The sequence below is a fragment of the Oxyura jamaicensis genome, chromosome 27 (assembly GCF_011077185.1).
Source record: "Oxyura jamaicensis isolate SHBP4307 breed ruddy duck chromosome 27, BPBGC_Ojam_1.0, whole genome shotgun sequence".
NCBI lineage: Eukaryota > Metazoa > Chordata > Aves > Anseriformes > Anatidae > Oxyura > Oxyura jamaicensis.
The window spans coordinates 5198177-5222264 of NC_048919.1; the positions used below are offsets into that span (position 1 = coordinate 5198177).

General features: G+C 64.6%; 2 protein-coding genes across 8 annotated transcripts in view; one reads left to right on the forward strand and one right to left on the reverse strand.

The window, feature by feature from the left end:
* Positions 1 to 19809, forward strand: part of SRCIN1 (SRC kinase signaling inhibitor 1) — a 66235-nt gene extending 46426 nt beyond the window's left edge. The window contains exons 5-22 of one of the 6 annotated variants that reach the window (XM_035347758.1): positions 2520 to 2712; positions 2852 to 3050; positions 3635 to 3728; positions 4138 to 4967; positions 5350 to 5442; positions 5553 to 5596; positions 5921 to 6099; positions 6247 to 6422; positions 6669 to 6799; positions 7729 to 7876; positions 8599 to 8911; positions 9578 to 9827; positions 10118 to 10272; positions 10350 to 10502; positions 10877 to 11005; positions 12357 to 13592; positions 15990 to 16127; positions 18549 to 19195. In XM_035347758.1, coding sequence (XP_035203649.1) covers positions 2520 to 2712; positions 2852 to 3050; positions 3635 to 3728; positions 4138 to 4967; positions 5350 to 5442; positions 5553 to 5596; positions 5921 to 6099; positions 6247 to 6422; positions 6669 to 6799; positions 7729 to 7876; positions 8599 to 8911; positions 9578 to 9827; positions 10118 to 10272; positions 10350 to 10502; positions 10877 to 11005; positions 12357 to 13592; positions 15990 to 16127; positions 18549 to 18674 — 4587 coding nt within the window. In that variant the 3' untranslated portion in view covers positions 18675 to 19195. Of the gene's footprint in view, positions 1 to 2519; positions 2713 to 2851; positions 3051 to 3634; positions 3729 to 4137; positions 4968 to 5349; positions 5443 to 5552; positions 5597 to 5920; positions 6100 to 6246; positions 6423 to 6668; positions 6800 to 7728; positions 7877 to 8598; positions 8912 to 9577; positions 9828 to 10117; positions 10273 to 10349; positions 10503 to 10876; positions 11006 to 12356; positions 13593 to 15989; positions 17128 to 18315 lie in introns of those variants that run through there. The other 5 variants (XM_035347759.1, XM_035347762.1, XM_035347761.1 and 2 more) reach the window with 5 other exon arrangements.
* Positions 19810 to 22130: 2321 nt separating this feature from the next.
* Positions 22131 to 24088, reverse strand: part of ARHGAP23 (Rho GTPase activating protein 23) — a 30550-nt gene continuing 28592 nt past the window's right edge. For both annotated transcript variants that reach the window (XM_035347766.1, XM_035347764.1), the window contains one exon: positions 22131 to 24059. In XM_035347766.1, coding sequence (XP_035203657.1) covers positions 23010 to 24059 — 1050 coding nt within the window. In that variant the 3' untranslated portion in view covers positions 22131 to 23009. The remainder of the gene's footprint in view (positions 24060 to 24088) is intronic.

Consider the following 24088-nt stretch of genomic DNA (forward strand, 5'->3'; position numbering starts at 1 on the left):
GGCTGCCGGGCCCTCCCCGCATCGGCCGGTGGCCGTCAGGCTGTGTGGGGGCCGAGCTGCCAGCAAACGTATCACCTGATAGCGGGATAAGTCGTTAGCGAGGCAGAGCAATAAAAAACAATTCCCTTGGAGTCGTCTCATTAATGGTCCACGGGAGGCCAAGGACGGAGCTGCCAGCTCCTGCCTGGGGCTCTGCGGGTGCCCCAGCCCCGTGGGTGCCCCCCGCCAGGCCACCAGCAAGAAGGGGCAGAGACCACCCCGGCAGCACGGGGGGCTGCTCAGCCCCTCTCACACCCTGGGGGATGATGCAGGCACCGATCCTGCCCCTGCTGGGGCCGCGCTGCCTGGGCGCATCCCTTTGGCTGCTGCTTCCCCCGGGCTCGGCGCTGCTGCTGGTCCCTCTGCATGCCAGGCTGAGCATCAGCCTAACGATCAGAGCGGTCCCTTCCGGGCCAAAAATCCATTAATTTTCATCTTGCTGGGATTTTTTCCTTCTTTTTTTTTTTTTTTTTTTTTGAGGATGCCGTAATGATCTCCGTCAGAGCAGCTTAATTACTCGAGGCCGGCTGAAGCCCCGGGGTGGAGACAGAGGGCAGGCAGGGTCCGGGCTCATTGGGGCCAGGAGCAGAGGCAGTGCAGGGGCAGCTGTCCCCAGCCCCCCCCCCAGCCCACCCCAGCCCCCCCAGCCCCCCCAAGCCCCCCGCAGCCCCCGGCCCCGCTGCGTGCCGTGCGTTACGGCGCTGAGCCGGGATGCGCACAGCACAACCCATAGCAACAGCGATGCGACGTGGCAACGGCGATCCCAGCCTCCTGTCGTGCTTCGGGGAGGGAGAGACACAGACACCCCCCCCCCCCCGGACAAAATCCATTTCTTAATGATTATTTTCTCCAGACCGAACACGTACCGGGGGCAGGGCGCTGGCTCGGGGTGGGATCCCACCCGATGGGAGAATTTCAGCATCTGCGCTGCCTACGAGCCTTGCGCTGAGACGCCAACAACAAAACTAAGCAGTCAATTTTCCAGCAATTAGCTACAGCGAGAACATTTCAAGTCCTAGAAAACCCCGCCCCACAGGATTAATTAAATCCTCCAATTAATGTCTAATTTAAATGACGATGATGCCTGTTATCATTTCATATTGATTTTTCTTTTTGGTCTTAAAATAGAGCTGTTGTCCCTTCCACGCCGCCTTTTCCACACCCCGGGAGCTGTTTGTTCTCTCTGTTTGATTTTGCCCACGTTAAACATGTGTCTGGAAAATCAAGCCTCGCGTTCCGGGCATTGACAGGCAGCGTGTGCTCCGCCGAGCCGCTGCGTGGGTGGGCACCCGCGGGACCCGGACCTGCCTGCGCCGTGTCCGTCCGTCCGTCCGACCCCTGGCTCAGCTGTGCACGGGGCGGATGCAGCCCCTGGGCACGACTGGGCTGTGTCCCGGCACCGCTGCTCACCGAGTTTGTCCCGCTCAAAGTCCCCTTCTGCCCGCTGGGGACACCCCAAAAATTGCCCCCCACTTCACCCCGACCCTGGAAGGGGCAGGAGCAGCTCCAGCCGCGGCTGCTGCTTGCAGGAGCGCTGCCTGCCCGCGGGGCCGGGGCTCGCAGAGCTGCTCCTGGCTCATACCTGGCCCTTGTGCACCCGTGGGTGAGCCGTTCCGGGTGGGTCAGTGGGTGCCAGTGGGTGCCAGTGGGTGCCAGTGGGTGCCGGTGGGTGCCAGTGGGTGCCAGTGGGTGTCACTGGGTGCCGGTGGGTGTCCCTGGGTGCCGGTGGGTGTCCCTGGGTGCCGGTGGGTGCCGGTGTACTGACCTCTACCTGGTAGGCACCGTCCTGTCTACGTGCACAGAGCCCACGTACAGGGCTTAAAGACGTTTGTGTGGAAAGCCCATGTCTGTAGCCTGAATTTCATGCGGGGGATATATGCTTGGCCATGTGAAATTGGACTCCTGGCATATTAAATTTTCACTGCTGTAAACCCAGACCCATTTCTTTCCCCCAGCTCAGGCAGCCATAAACCTTGCCGCTGCTTTGCTTCCAGAATAAGCCAGGCATTTATGTTTCCCGGGAGCTGGTTCATTGGCGTAATGGATGTGTAACCTCCTGTAATTGCTAAGGTTATTCCAGTGCTCGCATGCAAGCCCTGGCTCTGTTACCAGCCAGCGATCGCTGCTTTTATTTCGAGTGGGTTGCTGGTGGAGGAACTCAAAGGCGCCTGGAATGGCGCTGGGAGGCTTTGAGACGCGGAGAGCTGCGAGCCTGAAGTGGGAAACACGGGCAGGGGACTGCAGGCAGCAAGGGGCACGCCTGGGCATACGGCCTGGGGCAGCGGGTGGAGGGGGTGCTGAGCCTGGTGCTGAGCCTGGTGCTGTGCCTGTGGGTCCAGCTGGGAGGGGGCTGAGCACCCCCAGCCGTGGCTCAGCCTTGCCCGCATCCTGCACGAGGCTCTGGGGGAGCGGAGGGGCCCGGGGCAGGGCAGGGGCACCCGGCACCCTGCTCCTCTCACCTCCCCGCTCTCCCCTTGCAGACCAGGAGCTCCCGGCACTCGCAGGGCTCCCAGCCTGGCCTGGCCGACCAAGCCAAGCTCTCCTTCGCCTCGGCCGAATCCCTGGAAACCATGTCGGAAGCGGAGCTGCCCCTGGGCTTCAACAGGATGAATCGGTTCCGGCAGAGCCTGCCCCTGTCCCGCTCCACCAGCCAGACGAAGCTGCGCTCACCAGGTACCGGCACTGCGGGGGGAACGGGCTGCCCCGGGGCTGGGGGAGGCACAGGGGGCACAGATCCTGCCCGTGGCGCATCGCCAGCGCTGCATCGGGGCCGGGGCTCACCTCACCTCACCTCACCGCGCTCTGCTTCCAGGGGTCCTTTTCCTGCAGTTTGGGGATGAGACGAGGCGCGTCCACATCACCCACGAGATCAGCAGCATGGACACCCTGCACGCCCTCATCGTCCACATGTTCCCCCAGAAGCTCACCATGGGGATGCTGAAGTCTCCCAACACTGCCATCCTCATCAAGGACGAGTCACGCAACGTCTTCTACGAGCTGGAGGATGTCCGGTGAGGGGCAGACAGACGCAGGGGGGAGCTCAGGAATCCAGCCCAGGCTCTGCGCCGGTCCCCAGCGTCCTGGGCCAGCCCAGGCAGGGAACAGCAGCCTCCCAAGTGTTCCTCCGTGCACCATCCCTCAAGAGCTTGCTCGCTCCTGGCACGGGGTGCTGAGCACATCAGCTTGCATTTTTCACCCATCTCAGAGGCAAGCTGATGTTGGCAGCCTCGCTGCCTGCAGTCGTAGCCCGGTGTCTCCCTTTCCAGCAGGGATGGAAAGACCCTGGCAACGGGGAAGGATTTCCTTGAAAATGGTGGAGGAAACAAAGGGCTTGTGGGGGGTAAATGCCTTCAAAAGGGACCGCGGCAGGCAACGCTTGCTCATCTCTACTGAGCCAAACCAGCCCCTGGTGCTGCAGCCCCTGACCTGGCATCTCTCAGGGGATCCCTGACATTGATTTCTGTTCCTTTGAGGGCGCTGAAGACGGAGACATCAGTAGTCTGCAAGCAGCGGGAGGGGTGTGGGTGCAGTCCTGGGGCTTGGAGGCTGCCTGTGCTCGCAGGGTGCCAGCTCACAGCTCTGCCTCTCCTTGCAGTGATATCCAGGACAGGAGCATCATTAAAATCTACCGGAAAGAGCCGCTCTACGCCTCCTTCCCGGCCTCGCACATCACCAACGGCGACCTGAGGGTAAGGGGCTGGGTGCCCGCGGCAGGGCAGAGCCCTGGGGTGCGGGGCTGGGCTCTGGAAGGGGGAAAGTGATGGAGATGGAGGGCCCGGTAATTGCTTGTGTTTGTGGAAGGAGTAATGACTGCCATTCCTCTTCCCCGGTCCCCGCATTGTTAAGTGTTACCTTAAAAGAATGGATGTCTGGGGCCTGACGGGGGGGTGATAAACGTGATAATTTGGGGATTCATCCAAATAAATCATCCTGCTCCCGTGGCTGGGAAGGAGGGAGCTGCTGTTTGCCAAGGCCAGGTGAAGGCGTGCGAGCTGCAGCTCCCGGTCCTTGGAGGGGGACACCAGGGCAGGGGCTGAGACAGGGAAGGGGCCCGGCCCGCAGGGACGCCGTGCTGATGATCCCTGCCCCTTTCCGCAGCGGGAGATGGTCTACACCTCCCGGGAGTCATCTCCCACCCGCCGGCTGAACAACATGTCCCCAGCCTCCCACCTGGCCTCCGGCTCCCCTCCGCCCGTGCTGCAGTCCTCCTCCCCGTCCCGCTCCCGCATGTCCTACAGCGGGGGCCGCCCGCCCTCCTACGCCGGCAGCCCCGTCCACCACGGCGAGCGCCTCTCCAACCTGCCGCCCGCGCCGGGCGTCTCGCCGAGCCCCAGCGCCATCCTGGAGCGCCGCGACGTGAAGCCGGACGAGGACCTGGCCGGGAAGAACATGGTGCTGGTGAAGAACGAGGGGCTGTACGCCGATCCCTACGGCATGGTGCACGAGGGCCGGCTCAGCATCACCTCCACCCAGTCCCTGGCCGGCATGGGGGACCCTTTCGGCTACTCCGGGGGGCTCTACAAGCGGGGCTCCGTTCGCTCCCTCAGCACCTACTCCGCGGCCGCCTTGCAGACGGAGCTGGAGGACAGCCTGTACAAGCCCAACGCGCAGATGTACAGCGACACGTACGGCCCCGGCCTGGGGTTCCGCATGCCCCCCTCCTCCCCGCAGAAGATGGCTGATGGCCGCCTGGTGGACGTGCAGCCGGGGCAGAGCCCGCACAGCCCCTACTCGGGGCCGCCCAGCCGGTCCTCGCCCGTCCGCCAGTCCTTCCGCAAGGACTCCTGCTCCTCCGTCTTCATGGAGAGCCCCGTCAGCAAGCCCCGCAACCCCAGTGCCTCGGGGCCCCCCGAGCTCTTTCCCGGCCCCAGCGACCGCCCGCTCTCGGGGTTCAGCTCCCCGGTGCCAGCCAAGGATACAGAGACGAGGTGAGGAAGGGCACGGGGGGAGCATCCCTGTGGAAATGGGCTCTGCTTTCAGGTCACCGTCCTCCAACGCAGGCGGGGAGCGGAGGCGGAGCAGGGCCAAGTTTGCCCCAGTCCATCCCAGCAGAAGCACTGGGGTGGGCGATGAGCACCGAGCTGTGTGGGGTTGGGGGACCCACCTGGGGGGCAGCGGGAGGCAGCAAGAGGGAGCGAAGGGGGCTGGGTACGGCAGCTGGCGGCTGCACTGTGCCCCCTGTGTCCCCCCCCCCGGGACCTGCACGGACCCCAGCAGCCGGTGGGTGAGCGTGGGTGAGGCCAGGACGAGCCGTGCCATCGGGGGGTCCGCGGTGCCGTGCCCCATCCTCACCCCCTGCCTCCCTCACAGGGAGCGGATGGAGGCGATGGAGAAGCAGATCGCCAGCCTGACCGGGCTGGTGCAGAGCGCGCTGCTCCGCGGCTCCGAGGCAGAGACCCCCAGGTAAGGGGCAGGGGGACAGGCATGGACCTGGGGGGGTCTCCTCCAGGCAAAGTGCTGGAGAGGGCAGGGGTGCCTGTTCCACGCTCACCCCCTCCTCTCTTTCGTTGCAGTGAGAAGACAGAAGCCACCAACGGCGGGACCCCCCCATCAGCGTGTAAGTGGCTGGGGAGAGGTGCAGAGCCACCCCCCCGCAGTGCCCCCCGTGTCCTGGGGCTGCCATGGGTCCCTGGCCCCAGGAGCTGTGCTGCTGCTGCAGCCCCATCCCCTGCCAGAACCCGGGGGGGGCCCATCCTGCCAGGGGACGGCTCCGATCCAGGCTCACCTTGGTGCCAGCGTGGGGACAGAGCCGATGGCAGTTTTGGAGGCCAGGCAGAGGCAGTGCTGGCCTGGAACAGAGTGGGGAAGGAGAGGGTTCCCAGGAAGACCCCTCTGGGACGGGCTGGTGCCTTCCCTCAGCAGCTTCTCCCTCCCCCTGCAGCGACCAGCCGCAGCGGCATGGGGACCCCGGTGCCCGCGCCCCCGCCACCCTCTGCCACCAGCACGCCAGCGGGGCAGCCCACGGCCATCACCCGCCTGCACATGCAGCTGCACCTCCACGACCTGCAGCAGAACGCCAGCGACCTCCGCAACCAGCTGCAGCAGCTCAAGAAGCTGCAGGTGGGTACGCGGGGGGGGCCCCCGGCCCTGCCCAGCTCTGGCTGGGAGGCTCCAGCTCCGAATCACAACCCCCCCCCCTTTCCTGGTGACCTTTTTGCGGGGCAGCTTGCCCAGCCAGCAGCCTGACCCCCTCCCTCGCCCCCCCAGCTGCAGAACCAGGAGACGGTGAAGACGATGCTGCGGCGGACGGAGACGGAGATCAGCGTGCGGGTGACCGACACCATGCGCAAGCACGAGGACCCCCTGCAGCGCCAGCGCAGCCTGGTGGAAGAGGAGCGGCTCCGGTACCTCAACGAGGAGGAGCTGATCACCCAGCAGCTGAAGTGAGCACGTGGGGGGGTGTCCTGGTGCCCTGACCCCCCAACCTGGGCCACATCCTCTGCTGGTGCAAATCAGAGGCGCCGCATGGTGCCAGCCCCGTCCCTGACCACGTGCCCAGCATGGGAGGGAGGACACGGCTCCCCTCTCCCCCTGCCCCATGGGGACCTGCCCATGGCCACCGGCTCCTCCCCGGGCTCTCCAGCGTCCCGGAGCAGCGGTGACACCCCGGCCCTGCTTTGTGCTCGCAGTGACCTGGAGAAGTCGGTGGAGAAGATCCAGAAGGACCTGGCGCACAACCACCGGCTCATCCCCGTGCAGGAGCTGGAGGAGAAGGCCGTGGTGCTCAAGCAGCTGGGGGAGACGCTGACAGACCTCAAGGGTGAGGAGGGGGCCGGGCACTGGGGGAGGATGCTGTCAGCCGCCGTTGGTGCTGCTGCGAGGCTTCGGGTCCGAGTAAATGCGTCTCTGGAGCCCGTCCTGCTGTACGTGGCGTGTTCATGCCCCAGCACAGGCTTCCCCCGGTGCCAGTGCAGGGCTGCGTCGTGCATCCTGCAGGCTGCTGCGGGGCGAGGGCTGCGCCCCGTGCCCCTGCTGTGTGCTGCTCCCAGGGATGGGTCCCTGGTGCTCTGCCCGTGCCAAAGTCGTCTCGAGTCCCTCTGCCAGCTCCCACGTGCTTGGCGCTGCTGCCCCAGGGGACCTTGCTCTCGCCCCCCTGCACGCCCTGCAGCGATTTTGCTGCTCCCGCAGTCTCCTGTCCCCGGCTGTCCCCACCCTGCCTTCCCCCAGCAGACGCCCTGCGCCTCGATGCGAAGTGGCAGAGCTCCTGCGTGCCACAGCGTGGGCAGATGGAGCGGGGACTTGGCAGAAGTCGCTGGGGCTGCGAGAGGTTGGGGGGGGGGACACGGCAGCGGGGACGTGGGGAGGGCCTGGGGGCAATGGGCAGAGGTGGGAGCGGCTCCGCTGTCCTGCAGGGAGATCGGCTGATGCTGAGCAGCCGGGACAAGTGCGCAGAGCAGGGGGTGGGCAGCCAGGGACGACCTGCTCCGTGTCCCCTGCCACCAAGCCTGCAGGGTCCCAGTGACCAAGCCCTGGCTCCAGGGCAGGGTCTGTGCCCAAGGCTGCAAACTGCAGCTGCCAGGGGCTGGGACCGGTGCCTGCGAGAGACAGGCAGGGATGGGGGGCACGGCGAGGTGGAGAGACAACAGCCCAGGCTCTCCGGGACCCATCCATCCGGACACGGTGGCTGCGGTGGTCTCGGTGGGCGTGGGGTCCCCTGCAGTGCCCCCTGACCCCCCCCTCCCACCACAGCCCAGTTCCCCAGCCTGCAGAGCAAGATGCGGGTGGTGCTGCGGGTGGAGGTGGAAGCCGTGAAGTTCCTCAAGGAGGAACCCAACCGCCTCGACGGGCTGCTCAAGCGCTGCAAGACGGTGACAGACACCCTCGCCCAGATCCGCAGGTGAGCGCTGCGCCCCGCTGCCGAGCCCCCAGCCCAGCCCCTGCCCCGCAGCCCCTGGCGCTGCCCCTGCTCCGCGTCCTTACAGCCCCGTGGTCCTTATCCCCTCAATAAAAAATGATCAAATATCTGCATGCAATGGAAACGCTTGATGTGGTTCCTCTTTCCTGAGGAACAGAAAACTCTTCCGATGGAGAAAATCCTCTCCCCGACCCCGTAACGGTGGTAGGCTGGGCCGTGCGCCGCCGCTGCACCCAGCTGCCTGCTCTGATTACAAAACCTTTCACCAGAGCTTACAACTTGGCCAAGCTCGAGGAGGGCTCCGCCGCCGGGGCTCACCTCAGGCTCATTTCTAGCCCGGTTTTCTATGGAAACGAGCTTGTATGATCACACCGCGCATGAATCTGCCTGCCTGTCATCCCCGTTTCCTCATAACTTCTGAATCCAAAGGGCGATTTCAGCCAGATCTGACAGAGGGGCAGAATTTGGAGAGATCCGATTTCTTCCAAGCTTCATGCAAAGGGACAGCCAGGCAGAGGAGCTGCCGATGTGCCCTGCCGAGGGAGGCTGGAGCTCCAGCTCTCCCCGGCTCCCGGGGGTTTAAGGCTCCATCCATGGGACACAAACACCGAGCGAGGGTCTTTGTGGAGCGGCTTGCAGAGGCCGCACTAAGCGAGCTCCCTGTGCTGTGCGGTGACCCAGCGCCTTCCCTCTGTCCCCGACAGGCAAGTGGACGAGGGCGTGTGGACCCCCCCCAACACCCTCAGCCAGTCCCCCAAGAAGATGGCCCCCGAGACAGACTTCAGCAAAGGGCTGGAGCTGGAGATGCCCCCCAGCCCCCCAGTGAGCCTCCACCACCTGACGGCTGCCACCGAGACCCTGGGCATGCCCAGCTTCGGGCACAGCCCCCCCCAGACCCAGACCCACCCCTCCAAGAGCAATAACCCGTCCCGAGCTCCGGAGATGGTGCCTGCCAAGACCCAGACGGGCCCGGAGACTCCCAGCAAGAAGAGCGCAGACAAAGCCGTGTCCGTGGAGGTAAGGGCCTGGGGTAGGTTCCTCCTGTGCTGTCCGAACGAAACCCACAGCTGGGGGGCTCCTCCGAAGGGTCGAACCCTGCTGGAGCTCTCCCACGGCTAAAACTGGGAACAGAAGCTGAGCACATCCTTCTTGTTGGGTTTGGAGCCGGCGGGGTATCTCAGAGGTGGAGAGCAAAGGTGCTGGGCAGTCCCTGATCTCAGCAAGACCCCGTGTGCCACTGAGCCCTGGGAGCCCCCATCACAGCCTTGGGCCACCCTCAGATTGCTCGTGGGCTGCGTGCAGGCTGGGGTGCACAGCTCAGAGGGCAGGGCAGCGCCGGTGCTGGGCTCGGCTGTTGGAAGTGGTGGGCGGTGGGGAGGTGGTGGGCGACGGGGATCTGGTGGGTGGTGGGGAGCTGGTGGGCAATGGGGAGCTGGTGGGCGATGGGGAGGTGGTGGGCGGTGGGGAGCTGGTGGGTGGTGGGGAGGTGGTGGGTGGTGGGGAGGTGGTGGGTGGTGGGGAGCTGGTGGGTGGTGGGGAGCTGGTGGGTGGTGGGGAGCTGGTGGGCGGTGGGGAGCTGGTGGGTGGTGGGGAGCTGGTGGGCGGTGGGGAGCTGGCGGGCACGGTGGGCGATGGGGAGCCGCCAGCGGGCGCAGGCTGCAGGGGCTCTGCCGGCTGTTGCAGGCTGCCGAGCGGGACTGGGAGGAGAAGCGGGCAGCGCTGACCCAGTACAGTGCCAAGGACATCAACCGCCTCCTGGAGGAGACGCAAGCCGAGCTCATGAAGGCCATCCCCGACCTGGACTTCGCTGCCAAGCACAAGCAGGCCACGGGCAGCAGCAGCGCCGCATCCACGCCCGAGCACAAGCCCTCCAAGCCGCAGCACGCACAGAAGTCCGCGGGCAAGGCCGACCCCAACGGCCGCAGGGGCTCAGGTATGGTGCAGGGCCCTGGGGGCACACGGAGGGTCCCAGGCTGGGGTGCACGCAGGGTCCTGGGGGCAGACACCGGGGCAGGGCTTCGTGTCAGCTCTGCTTTCTGCACCGAGCTCTCTGTCCCTGTGTGCGCTGGCCGTGCCCTCGTGCTGTCCCCATTGTGCCTCCCTGGGCTGGGCAGCGCTGCCCTAAGGGAGCTTCGTGCCCAGGAGGGCAGCAGGAGAGTCTCGGGTGTGGTGCTGGAGGGGAAGGGGAAGGTCTCATGCCCTCACAGCATCATTTGTGCCCAGACGAGCTGACGGTGCCTCGGTACCGGACCGAGAAACCCTCCAAATCGCCGCCGCCTCCTCCTCCCCGCCGGAGCTTCCCCTCGTCCCACGGGCTGACCACGACCCGCAGCGGCGAAGTCATCGTCACCAGCAAGAAGGAGCCCGGATTTATGAAGGTGGGGAGCGGGGCCGTGGGGATGGGCTGGGACACCCCTCGGCTGCCCCAGCCCCTCACCACCCCGCGCCCCTGCAGAAGGCCGAGTCGGAGGAGCTGGAGACCCAAAAGCCGCAGGTGAAGCTGAGACGGACGGTGTCAGAGGTGGTCAGACCTGCGTCCACCCCGCCCATCATCGCCTCTGCCATCAAGGATGACGATGACGAGGACCGCATCATCGCGGAGCTGGAGGTGAGCACGGTGGGGGGGGGGGGCTGCAGGCGCCCAGCTCGCTGGCTGGGGGCGATGCCACAGGAGCAGCTCCAGGAGCGACCCCCGAGCAGCAGTGCAGCGGTGGGTGTCCCCGTCCTCGTCCTGTCCCCAGCAGGAGCGCGGTGCCACAGGGACAGGCAGCGTGGAGCAGTTGCATCCTGCCCGGGGAGCGCAAGCATTGCCGCAGGGCAGCAGAGATGTGGGGGGGGGCTCCGTGGCCGGGGCACGTCGCCAGCGGGGAGCAGCCGATGCTTCCCTCACTGCCAGCAGCTGCCGAGCCCCTGTCCTGGCGGGGCTCTGTCTCTGTCAGCCCCAAGCCTCCCTCCTCCAACCCTTCGTGTTTGACTCCCCAGGTGTTTCAGAGAAGCTCTGCCTCCCCTTTCATTCCCAAGCTCCGTTACGATCCGCTCGCGGCTGCCGTCTCCCCTGGGCACGCAGACATGTGGCCCAATGGAGCCTCCGTTGCAGCCGAAGGATGGAAGGTAACAGCTCGCTCCGAGCTCCGATCCCTCCTGCCGACATCTCCTGGCCGGCTGCACTTTAACCACCGCCTCTCCCACCTCTTTTTAACTCACTGCTCCTTCCCTCGCTGGTTTAACCACCTAATGGCTTCTCTTCACTCCCTTGCTCACTGCCACTGCGCGCACGGCACTGACACGGCACCAGACCGAGCACTAACCCCTCTGCGGCACAGCACGGGGCTGCTGCAGCTCCCGTGAGGGCCAGATCCTGCAGGCACATGGATGGGGGAGAGGCAGGGCCCCCCCAGCACCCCACCACGCAGGGCACAGGGAGGGCTCCCCGCTCTCGTGCCACACTGGGTGCCCGGGTGGCCTGGCGCCCTGTGGGGAGCGTGGCACCGAAGCGGGGCTGAGCTCAGTGGTGCACGGAGACACGGAGAGCCCGCTCCATGCGCACGGTGCGGGCAGAAGGTGAAGGTTGGGGTGGAGGCTGGAGGCTGCCGGGAGCCCCTTGGGTTTGGCCCCATCTCCCCCCCCCCATTATCTGGGCTGCTGAGCGGAGCAGCAGGGGCTGGAACCAGCTGCGCACGGAGCCCTGCGAGGCTGCAGCCGCTGCCTGGGGCAGGATTGGGGTGCAGAGCAGGGCCCCCCTTTGCTGCAGCTGCCGGGCAGCAGCTCTTCTGCCAGAGCACTTCTCCAGCTCGCCTCCGTGCTGGGCTGTGGTGCCCCAGGCACCGCACGGCTCATTGCATCCCCCTTGGGACAGTAATGGAGAGGTGCAGGGAGGACGGACGGGGGTTTTCTGGGTGACTTCTTGCTGCTCAGGGATGTAAAGGCCTGTCACCCCACCGCAGCCCATTTCCAAAGGCTCAATCCTGCCTTCAGGTCCTGAGAGCACTGACAGCAGCACCTCCTGCGGGGCTGAGCAGCCTGTGAGGGCTCGGCTCTGTGCTTGCACAAGTGTCGTGCCAGTTTACACCAGGACAAGAGAAATTTGAGCCGGACCACGGCAGGCAGGTTCCCAAACACACTTGGGAGGTGCAGCAGCACCGAGTCTATTTTGCTGAAGCTTCTTAGCCCCTCGTTGCCGACATCTCCCTTAAGGTTGCCTTATGCACTGTATTAACGTGGTCTCTCTCCGTGCCTGGGGGCACCTTTGGGAGGTCACGGCTGCCCAGACAGGGCCAGGCAGGCAGGGAGCCGAGCAGCTCCCTTCCTATCCCAACACCTTCCTGCAGCGATGCCCGGAGGGACCAGCGCTAGGGGACCCGAAATAGCCTGGCTGTGCTCCCCGAGCAGCTGCCCGCTCCCCCCACCAGCAGGCAGCCCGCGCCGCTCCCCGGCTCCTAATCTGTCTGAATTCTCTACCTAGGAGCCGGTGGCCCCGGCCCCCCCGGGGAGCAGGGCTTTCTCCCTCCCGCAGATTGTGCTCACCGAGTGGGAGTCCGTGCCGCCGTCCCCCGAATCCGAACCCGAGGTGCCAGTGGAAACGGGCTGCTCTGAGCACGGGGACCCAGCTGGCAGCCCAGGAGCCGGAGGGGAGCTTGCACCCGAGGCAGGGGGGAGATGCCAAGTGTCTGCTGGCACCCCCAGAAAGTCTCCATCCACGCCCGGGGGCCTTCCAGCCTCAGCCCCGCAGCCCTGGAGTGCCCCATCCCGAGGCCGTGAGCGCACACCGGGAGAGACTCGCAGGTTCCCTCTGGCAGACAGCCAGGTCCCGTCTCCCCCAGAGCGAGGAGCGAGCCAGCCCACCGGGGCAGAAGGAGAGGACAGTGCTCTGAGCTCCGCCAGCAGGCAGGAAGGCAGCAGCTGGACTGCACCGCAAGGGCCTTTGGCTGAGCAGCCTCCTCACCCCCGAGGGCAGGCCACAGATCCGGGGGCCGAAGACACAGCACTTGTCCCAGGTGCAGGCAGCCAAGGGCCCAGCGCCGTCCCCAGGGATGCCGAGCCCCGAGGAGGAGCCAGGCAGAGCGCACGGGAGGCATCCGTCCCTCCTGGACGCTCCAACGGGGTTTGCAAACACCTGCGGAGGGACCAGCACGACGGCTCGCCGGTGCCAAAAGCCAGGCGTCCCCCGGGCTGTGACCACATCCAGGGGAGAGAATGGTGCCAGGCTGGGCACCCCCGGTGTGCAGCATCGCCGGGACAGGACAGCACGGGTCTGGCTGGCGGGGCAGGAGGAGGCGAGGGGGATGCCGGTGGGAAGGCAGCGGAGGGGCTCTGCTGCCCCACTCCTCGGGGAAGGAGCAAAGGGGACGTGTCCCCCCTGCACAGCATGTCGCCGCGCAGCAAGGAGATTTACGAAGGCACGTACCAGAGACTGGATAGCCTTGAAGAAACTATCCGTGAGCTGGAAATGACCATCAGCGAGATCGGCAGCCACCCTGCGGCTGGATTTCTGTTCCCTAAAGAACTGCTAGGACAAGCAGCGTCTGATGGCAGCGAGGGGACAAAGGCGGGTGCGGGGCACCTCGAGCACAGCGGCTGTGACGGTGGGACTGCCCTGGATCTCAGCCAGGCCAAAGAGGATGCTCCTGAGAGTCCGTCTCTGAGCCAGACCAAGCCACCACTGCTACCCAAGCCACAGCTCCCCCCCAGCAGCCCTCAGGTTTATTTTCTGTTCTCCCTCTTGGTGTGCTCCGCCCTCGGATTCACTCTGATGTCTTCTCTTCCTCCACCTCTACCTGCTCCCTCTCTGTGACTCTACCTCCAGGCCGAGCTGAGGCGTAACACAGAACTCCTCTTGGAGCGAGGCTGCAGACAGCAGAGGCTGACGTGTAAAGGCAGCCGGTGCCGGCGGCACTGCCACTGCCACCACCCTGGGGCCGGGGCTGCCCCGCACCCTCCCTGGCTCTGCACGGGTGCTGAATTAGACCCTGGGCAGCTGGCGTCTGCCACGGGTGTTGGGGCTGCTCCAGGTGCACCCGACGTTGGTCTGCACTGGTCAGCTCAGCCAGCGCTGCCCCAGGAGCTGGCCGTGCCGCGGGGGGGCCGCCGTAGCTCAGAGCCCCGCAGCGACATCGGCTCAGCAGAGCCAAGCGCAACAGGAGAAGGAGTTGGCAAAGGAGCCCTCCTCTGGGGCCCTTCCAGGGCCAGCCTTGGCACAGCTCTGCAGCTATCCAGGCACAGGCCAAGGAGCTTTGGGCTCCCTACCAGCTGGGCCGAGTCACCCCCTGGGTGGCGGGTGGACGCTCGGGCCACTGGTGCTGCCAGCGCTGGGTTAGGGGGCAGGGACCCCCTGCCCAGGCTGGGGCTGGGGCTGGGGCTGCCACCTCGGCCCCTGTGAGCCGGGAGCGGCGACATCGGCTCCTGCAGCTCCCAGCAGCTGATGCAGGGCAGGGAGGCAGGGCAGCAATGGAGCAGGCACCCTGGGCACCCCGTGCTGCACGCACCGCGTGGCCGAGGGCAGCGCTGGCTCCGGCACCAAGCGGCCGCGGTGCGGGCAGGGGCCGGGGGAGCTGAGCGGGAAGGCGGCGCTCCTCTTCTTTGCATTTTGCATAAGCACTTTTCCGAGGAGCTGCATTTGAAGAGTCACTGCGAAGCAGCAGATGTTTCTCCTAATTAAATCACAGCGCGGGCTCCCTGAAGCCGTCCAAATTGGTTTCTGCTGGAATCCGTGGCAGCCACTGGGCTTGCTGAATAGCTGGGAAAAGAGGGGGAAAAGTGCCCTCAGCTTCTCACAAGTCAGCCTGCTCCTTTATTAACAATCAGCGCTCCTGAATGAATCTCCTTTTTCATTTGCAGCAATTGTCTCAGCCCCGGTTCTCACTTACTCGGCGGTCCCTTTACAGGGCTCTGGCTGGGTGAATGGGCCTTCCAAGCGGGAAGTTTCCCCCTGTTGTCAGGTCCTGCTGCACCGCCTGAGCTGTGCACGGGAGCAGCAGAGCTACGAGGTGAATTTATGGCTGTGGCTGGCACGTGTGCGCGCACTCACAAAGCAAAGCTCGGATCAGGGCTTGCCAGGAGAGGCCGCACAGCCGGAGCTGGCTCAGCCGGGGCTGAGGTCTCACATCACAGCTCTGGGCTGCTGCAGCTTGGATGCGAGCGCTGAGCTCCAGCACCGGCCTGTACCCGGGACACCGGCAGGGCTGCGACAGATGGGAACCAGATTCCCGTGAGTCCCCGTGTCCCGGCTGAAGGAGCACAGGGGGTCCCAGGGCGAGGCAGGGAGGGCAGGCACTGATTCCCAGTGCAAGCAGCGATCCTGCTAACCCAGCTCCGGAGATAGCCTGCGGGCTCTGTCCTGGCAGCGGCGCAGCCCGGGCATCCAGGCATGTTTCTGGGGCATCACAGAGGTGCTGCTTTTGCCTCCAGGAGCAGCTGGTCCAGGCCGGCATGGGGCAGGCAGGGCAGCAGTGATGGGTTTTGGGGTGCCCGGGCAGTGGGGGGGACGTGTGGCTGTCCCGCAGTGAGCGGTTCTGCCTGGGCTCCGCAGCAGGCACCGCTCTGGATACCTGCTCTGGGGATCCCCTCGCACTTAGGGACGTGCCAACATGTGACGCTTCTCTTGCTGCTGCTCTCGCAAGTCTGTGTATCTCAGCCTGATAGTTAATAAAAACCTCTGTTCCCACTGCCGCCGTTTCCACCTGGAATCTGCTTCCACCTTTCGTCGCCTCCTGTCCTGTCTCTGGGCTGTGCACCCCAGCAGGGTGCTTTCCTCCTGCCCTCCGCCTCCTGGTGTCTGCCCCTTACCCCCCATTTGCGTTGCAGCTCTGGGTAAGTCCTGCCTGCTCCCTGGGCTCACCACGGCGCTGCCCGGTGAAGGCTCCCGTGGCGCATGGAGCCCATGTCCCTGTCCTCGGCTGGGCTCAGCGCGGGGTTGTCCCGGCAGCGTGGCAGAGCCCCGGGACCCTGCGGGATGGCGCGGTGGTGCCCTGGGGACCATGGGGTCCTGCACGGCCCCGTGTGCTCCGTGCCAGCGGTGCCTGGCTGCAGGCTATGCTCGTGGGGGGGTTTTCACCTGCTGGTTTTAAACTTCGCCTCCCGAAATTCTCTGTCCCAACAGAGCGGTGGTGTTTCCATCCCGGCCATGAAGATGGTGAACCCGGCGTCCAGGCTGAAGCAGAGCCAGCAGGGCAGCCCCGACAAAAGCAAGCACATAAAGCAGCGGATGGAGTACATGCGGATCCAGGGACAGCAGCAGGTAGCCTATCTCTAGAGCAGGCTCCCCAGCGGCAGGGCGAGCCGCAGGCTGGCCACGAGCCCCGCTTTCCCCTCGCTGTGTTACGGGTGGTGGGCAGGGAGGAGGGACGGCCAGCAGAGGCGGCTCGCGTGGCTCTGGACCCTCTCGGTGGCCGCTCTTCCCCTTGGCGGAGCCTGGCAGGATGCGGGGTGCTGGCCCCCGCCGTCGGGGTGCGGGCGGGGGGCTCTCAGCTCCCTCCGGGCCTGGCGAGGGGCAGCCACAGGGGGCTGCTGGGGAGGGGGCTGCTCTGTGCGGAGCTGAGGGGGGCAATCTCACCTCCGGGGTAGTGAGGATGAAGCAGGAGGCGACTTCTCTGCTGGCCCTGGGTGCTGCTGCCGCCCTGACGGACGGGGTGAGCCCCAGTGCCCGGCTCAGGGATCCCGGGGGATCCTGAGACCTCCCTGCAGAGCATCTGGCCACGGTGAGGAGGGGGAGCTGGCCAGAGGCCCCTCCCGTGAGACAGACGGGGCCTGGAGAGCCGCAGCCCCGCGGCACGTCCCCACGCTGCGCCTTCCGCACCAGGAGGGGATGCCAAGGGTGGGGGAACGGGGGCACCGGCAGCGTGGAGACGGGGTGGGGGCCACAGCAGCTGGAAGAGGAGAGCTGTGGGATGGGATGTGCCTCCCCTCCGGCCCAGCACCGCTCCCATCCCTGACCCCCACCCCGTCCCTGTCCCCGGGGCTCATCACTTGCTCCTGTGTTGTTGCGGGGGGCCGGTGCTCGCGGTGCCCGTCCCGCTCCCTCGGGCACGAGGCCAGGTGCCCCCAGCCAGGCTGTGCCCCCCCCCGGCCCCTTTCTGCTCCTCTCCTCCCCTCCCGCCGCTCTCCTCACACCAGCCCCGCCGTGGGGGCACCACGAGCGGCTTCACCCTGTCCTGTCCTCCTCCCCAACCCGGTCTGTGTTTCAGTCCCCTTCCCTGGGCCTGTCGTTAACAAACCACCCAATAAACCCGATTTTGCTCGTTCTGTTGGATCCATAAACCCTGCCAGGCAAACGCGAGGGGTTTCCCAGCTACCTCCAGCTGCAGCTGGGGCGAGTGGTGGTGGGGATTTCGTGCCATTTGTGCAAATGTCTCATGAGCAAAACGGGCACCTCTCGTGCACGAGGGCTCAGCCCAGCCCCAGCCCCTCCTGAGCGCCGGGTCGGAGCCACGCACTGGTGCTGTTTGTCACAACTGCCACAGGGTCCCCGGGCGGTGGTGGCATGTCCCCAGGCTGTCCTCGCCCTGCAGCCTCCCCGTGGTGAGCGTCTCAGCCCCTCATCGGTGCCTGCAGGCTTGGGGCGCTTGTGGCCGTGCTCTCCCTGGCAGCGTCCCCAGGCTCCGTGTGGCTCCGTGCTCCCGCAGCCCTGGCCAGCTGGGCAGGCAGCTCCTGGCTCTGAGCACCCTGGGGGGGTTTACAGGTCCCCCATGGCCTTGGAAGCCTCGGCAGTGCCACCAGGTCCCCTGCCCAGAGGCCACGTGCTAGCACAGGCCCAGCTGTCCCAGTGCCACCGTGATCCTTGTCACTTCACTCCCCCAAGTCCCTACCTCGGGCACTCTGCAGCAGCATGGACCAGGACCCTGCCTCCCCCAGCTTGGGGGAGGGGGTTTCCTTGGCACCCTTGTCCTTGCTGTCCTTTGTGCAAGGCTTGGCCATGCCCCAGCCCAGCAGCCCAGGAGACATCTCCCCTTTCCCGAGGCTTTGCGAGCGCCTTCCCGGTGCATTCCGCCCCGGCTCCGTGCGGAGCAGCTTTTGCGCGAGCCCTTGCTGCCATCGCCAGCAGCAGGGTTGCTTCATATCAACGGCGGCGGTGCCGCCACCGCCACAGGTGGGCGCAGGGGCTTGGGGTGGGCGCTGCCGCCTTTCGGAGGAGCGCGGCTCCCCCGGGGCCGGCGCTGGGCTGCTGAGCATCCCCGCAGCGCGGGCGGCCCCGGCTCTGATGAACAGCACCTCTGCGGCAGCCCCGCCGGCTGGGGCAGGCACCGCGCAGCCTGCGTGCCCAGCCTAACACTGCGATTCTTGTCCCCCCCTCCCCACCCCACCTTTCTCCCCTCTCCCCTCCGCCTGCCTGCCTCTGTGTGTGCGTGTCTGTCCTCGTGTCCGTCTGTCTGTCTCTCTCTCTTCTGTCTCTCTCCTGCTCCTCTCGGGGGTGCCCCCTTCCCATCCAGTAACTCGTGGAACCAGCTCATCTCGTGCTCTGTTTGTGGTGGACCTTTTCCAGCTGCTTGACCTCAGGCCTAAATCAATGCTGCTTCTGAACAAACTCCTGTTCCGTTTTATTTTTTTCCTTTTTTTTTTTTCTTTTTCTTTTATTTTTTTGGTCTTTTTTTTTAAGAAACTGTTTGACTTTCCTCCCCTTTTCCTCCTCCTCCTCCTCCTTGAATCTTGCTTTTCTTTCTAGGCCGCTAGACCATCTAAAGAGGCTAGTGAGACTTCCCCTGCAGTCTCAGAAAAACCTGCATCTGGCAGAACATCCATCCCTGTATTGACTTCCTTTGGGGCAAGGAACTCATCCATCTCATTCTGAGCCTCCTTGCCAGCTCCATCCAACCGTTTTCCTGCTCCTGGGGCCGGGCTTCTCTCTTCCTTGTGCTCCTCCCTTGGACTGTCTTCTTGAGGCACCTTGAGGCACCGCCACGTGTCCCTCTCTTTGTTTTAAATGTCTTGCTCCAATGTGGCCGACCTCGTGTCTCGCCTCTGCTCCGGCACGGCCCAACTTCTGTCTCGCCTCTGCTCCGGCACGGCCCGACTTGTGTCTGCCTCTGCTCCGGCACGGCCCGACTTCTGTCTCACATCTTGCTCCAAAATGGCCAACCAGCCACTTTCTGTTTCTTTCTCTCTCTCTCTCTCCCCCTCTTTCTTTTATTTTCCTTTTTTTATTTCCGTTGGTTTGTTTGGGTTGCTGTCGTTTTTGGTTCTCGATCCCTCCCCTCCCCGCCTGCCGTTTTCTGTTTATTTAAGAGCTCTCAGAGCTTCACCCCACCAGTTTCACGAGCTTCAAGCAACAAGGACGCGGCGCGGCGCCCGACCCCGCCGGCGGCAGCCGCCCAAAAGCCGAAGGAGGCGGCCGGGGGGCGCAAAGCGGGCAAAAAGCGGCTGCCGAGGACGCCCCCGACGCCCCTCGCCCTGCCCGCCGCCCGCTCTCCCCGCTGAGCTTCTCGGCCGCCGCGACTCCGCCGAGCCCCGAGGGGACGATGTCGGCACCTGCCGGGGTCTCCGTGGGCAGAGCTGTGGCCGCGCTCGCTCCGGTGCTCGCCGAAGGTCGGTGCTGGCTCCGAGGAGCATCCTGAGCCCCCTGCCCCGTGGGGCTCGTTGTGCCGCAGGATGGGCGGCCACGATGGAGCCCAGGTGCCCCCGAGGTGCCCAGGGGGCCGGGGTTTGCTGGGGCGCCCAGAGGTTGAGCATGTCAAATCTGGGGAGGAGGAAACGGGTAGGGAAGGGGGTGCTGGGGGGCTCGGGGGATCAGCCCCCATCACTGTAGGTTCGTAACGTAGCACTTTAATTGTTCGTCTGGGTCATCGTGGTGGCTGGGGCAGAGGGACGCCGCGATGCCCGGGGGCTCTGCCTGCACGGGGACACCCTGCCGGACCCGTGTCCCCCTCCCCATCGCCCAGCGCCCTGGGGGTGTCCCAGAGCCCCCCCCCCCCGCAGCAGGGCTGGGGTCAGCGGGCTGAGAGGGGCCGCACGGGGCAGCGCCGGGGATGGTGGCTGGGGATGAGCCCAGCTCCAGCCCTGCCATGATGCCCAGGGGGCTGGGGGCCGGGCACCCCCCCGCTGCCAGCCCAGCCCGGTGTGCGAGGGGAGCGCTGTGCGTGTGTGCGCGTGTGCCTGTGGTCAATGCCGTGTTGTGAAGCGCGCCGTCCATCCGCAGTGCAACAAGAGATCGAATCACTCCTTTTTGTTGGCTAGTTCGTTGTTGGGTTGGTTTTGTTTTTTTATTATTTTCTTCTTTTCCCCTCTCTTTTTTTGTATATCAATCATTTTTGTACAGAAGAACGAGCCTTTTTTGAATAACAAAGAGAAAAAAAAAGCAAAAAAAAAATCATGATGCAATTTCTTTGGATTGCAAAAAGCAACTCTTTACATTTAAGTGAAGTGTCTTAACATTTTATATTGTTTTAAAAAATATATTTACATATTATATATATATAATATACGTAATATAAATATATATATAAATATTTAAAAAAAGAAAAGAAAAGAAATAAATCTCTTCATGTCTGGTATATTAGGGGATGGATTTTCTTCCCTGGTTAAACCATAGCTCCTTGTGATTTTGAGAGGGTCAGTTCCTAGTGGCTTGTTAGCCCTCATGCTGAGTTGGCATCCTCCTTCCACCCCCTTCTGTGGCCCGTCCCTGTCCCCGTCCCTGTCCCCGTCCCTGTCCCTCACCAAGGCAGTGGTGGGTCGGGGTCAGGGTCAGGGCCGGGAGCTCGGGGCCAGTGGCCACGCGTCGAGGCCGGGACCTGGGGCAGGGGGCAGCAGCTCCTGGCAGCAATAGCAGTCACTTGATGCGTTTAATTTAATTTATAATTACTTTTTCTTGGTACCAAAGTGAAACACTGTAGCAAAGCCACAGCTTCTTATGGATTTTTTGGGAAGGGGCCCGTGCCTGGCCCCCTCCCCAGCCCCCCCTGCCCCAGTGCCACAGTGGCCGTGCAGGGCTGGCCGTGCCCCCATCCCTCCTGTCCCCAAGCACAAGGGTGCGAGGGCACCCAGGCCCCGCTCCACTGCGGGGCTCAGCACCTTGCAGCCAGCCCTGGGGGGCGCAGGGTGGGTTTGGGGGGCCCTGGGGGGCGGGGGGACGGGGGGCCCCCCGCCGCCGTTGGGGGAGCTCATGCCTGGGGGGGGGTCCTCAGCCCCTTGCCGTGGGTGCTGGCTGCTGCCTGCCCGAGCATTGCCAAGGGGTGCACCGGGACCCCGGCCCCAGAGCAGGCTGCGGTGGGGGCACGCGGAGCTCCGGACCACCCCCTTCTCTTATTCCCCCCCGACCCCCCCTGGCTGCCCACCGGGCTGGTTTTCTATGTGAGCGTGTCTCTGCGTGTGTGCGTGCGTGTGCGTCCGTCATTTCATGGCATCATGCAAACTGCGTGTGAGCACCGAGCCTGGTGCTTTAGCTGAAGCAAGAGAACAAAAAACAAAATCCGCTTGATCCTGACTTAAACTGAAAAGAGACAAAAAAAAAAAAAAAAAAAAAAAAAACAAAAAATTAAAAAAAAAAAAAGAAAAAAAAAAAAGACAAAAAAAAGAAACAAGCGCTGCCTGCATCGTGCATGTGTCTGGAGGCGCCCGCTGCATGCGCACCCCGCTTTACTCGTCTGAATGTTGTTTAAGAAAAGGTTACAACTTTTAAAAGGACAAAAAAAAAAAAAAAAAAAAAAGATTCCTAATACTCTTTAGAGGCTGTTTTGGGGTTTCTACAATGTCGTGTGTCTCTTAGCATGAATTTTCTTGTGAACTGTTTTGAAATTTAAGCAAACAAAAACAAAACCAAGGACTCGCCGGGGCGGCGGCGGGGCCGGGCAGGGCGCGGGCTGGCCTCGCCGCGGCCGGGCCGGCGGTAGCGTAGTCTCTGTATCTCTGTATGGATGCCATGGGTAGTTCTGTGCGAAACGTGACCGTTGTAACTTGCAAACTCCGATGACAAAGGGTTGCTTTTTATTTTTCTTTTCCCTTTACTACTTTTCTTTTCTATCAGAGTGTCTGGCTTTAATAAAATACTTTCTTTTCTCTATGGCACCTTTTCCCCGCAGGCCTGGTCTCTTGTGTCCGTGCTGCGGTGCCGGCGCTGGGGCGGGAGGGTTGGGACCCCCCTGCCCTGAGCCCTCCCCAGGGTCAGGACCGGTCCCGGGGGCTGCAGCATGGAGGGAACGGGCTCCAAGAGCTGGAAGGCGCAGCAATCACAGCAGGAAACGCTCCTCCAATAACCAGTTTATTTCCGCTATATAGACCGGGACTCGTGGGACAGTTTCCGAAGCAGGGATTTTTGTTGGGGCTGGTTGGCTTTTTGCAGCTTTGCGTATACCGACTCGTACAACACGCCAGGGGTACACATGCAGAAGGGTTTAAAAAGTCAACACTGGTCCAGCGCTTCGTGTGGTCGGGGCTGGCCTTTCAGCTGAGCAAAACTTCTTACAAAATCCTTATAAATCTTTTGTAATATGTTACACATTTAGAGACAATATTTACAAAAAAAAAGGGGGGGGGGGAGAGGAATTTACAGCAAATATTTGCATAACGTATGAGAACGACGTGTAACAGTGACAGTGACTTGACTTGATGCCCCCCCAGCCCCAGGGGCGGCCACCGGGCCCTGGCACACGCGTGTCTGTGCTCCCCAGGACCCCATGTCCCCACCCCCCCCCCACCGAGCCGTGCCCCCCGAGGTGGCAGCACATCACCCCCTTCACCTAAAGTGCTTCTGGCCGGGAGGGCAAGCCCGGGGAGGTGGGGTGGGCGGCGGGGGGGGGGGTTACAAAGCCGCAGCACCCCAGGAAGCGCCCGCACTTCGCGCCGCCGCGGCCGGGCAGCCCCGGGGCCGGCACTGCCAGGGGGCAGGGACCCCGCAGCCTGGGGGAGCAGGGGATGGGGTGGGGGGACATCCCCATGCACCCCCCCACCGTGGGATGGGGCCAGGCTGCAGTGTGGGACCCTGCAGGGCCCCAGTGACAAGGTGACTTCGTCCCTCCTGGCCCACCCGCGGCACCGGAGCCACGGAGACGCGTCGCGAGGGAGGCCGTTAAATAAAAGCAGCTTGTCAGGAGCACAATTAAATACAGGAACAAACGCGAGTCCTTAAATTAAACACCGCCCCCCAGCTGGAGGGGGGGGAGCCGGCAGCCCCGGGGGGCTTTCCAGAAGGTCAGAGACATTGGGGAAAGCGCAGAGGGGGCACGGGGCCGGGAGCTGGGGGGCCAGGGCTGCCCGGGGGGCTCTTGGTGCTGGGTGCTTTGGTGGCACCACCGGGCTGGGCCGGGCTGGGCGCCGCGGGCCGGGCTTTGGTGGACTCCAGGCTGCTGAGCCCCGAGTCCTTGTCACGGCAGGGCCCTGGGGGGACGTCGAGGCCCCCCCGCGGCTCCTTCCACTCGTTGAAGTTGAGGTCCTTGAGGCCGCCGGGCACCACCACGGTGTGCCGGCGCCAGCTGCTCTTCTTGCGGCGCGTCTCCGGGGAGTGGGCTCGGCGCAGGCGGACCCCCATGTCGTCGGCCGAGGCGCGCAGGCGCTGCCGGAGCTGCTCCCGCAGCGAGGGCCGCCCGGGGGGGGCCCAGCCACCCTGGCCCTCTCCGGCGGGCACCGGGGTCTCACCAGCCGGCCGGGGCCGCCCCAGCTTCCTGCGGGCCAGCGTGTCGCACTGGATGAGGCGGTGGGAGTTGAAGGAGGGGCGCCCGGGGGGCACCTTGTCCTCGCCCCCTGCGCCCCCTTCCACCTGCCCCAGCCTGGCCCGGGCGCCCTCCCGGCTCTCCGTGTCCGTCTCCACGTGGCTGAACTCACTGCGCTCATCGTCCGCCTCCTCCCCGCGGCTCTCGGCCACCGACTGCACCTCGGAGCACAGGCTGCGGTCGATGGTGGACAGGGTGGAGTAGCCCGACACGATGGAGCGGGCGTCCGGCGCCGGCTCAGCCGCGGTGCCCCCAGGCTCCAAGGCGCTCTCCTGCTCCGGCCCCGCCGGGCTGGGGGCTGTCGGCTTGGTGCCAGGGCCGTGGGGAGCTTTGCCGGGCCCCGGCGTGGCCGCCGTGGCCTCGTCATCCTCCTGCTCCCGGCCCTTGGTGTCCCTGTGCTCCACGTCGTCATCGGTGCTGCTGCCGAAGCCCTCGGCCTCTCGCCGCTTCTTCCTCTTGCGGTTGACGGCTGAGATGAAGGGGATGGCGAGGAGCTCTCGGTGCGACGGCTCCTTGCGTGACGGCCACGTGCCCTGGAAGGACAGGGGTGCCACAACTTAGG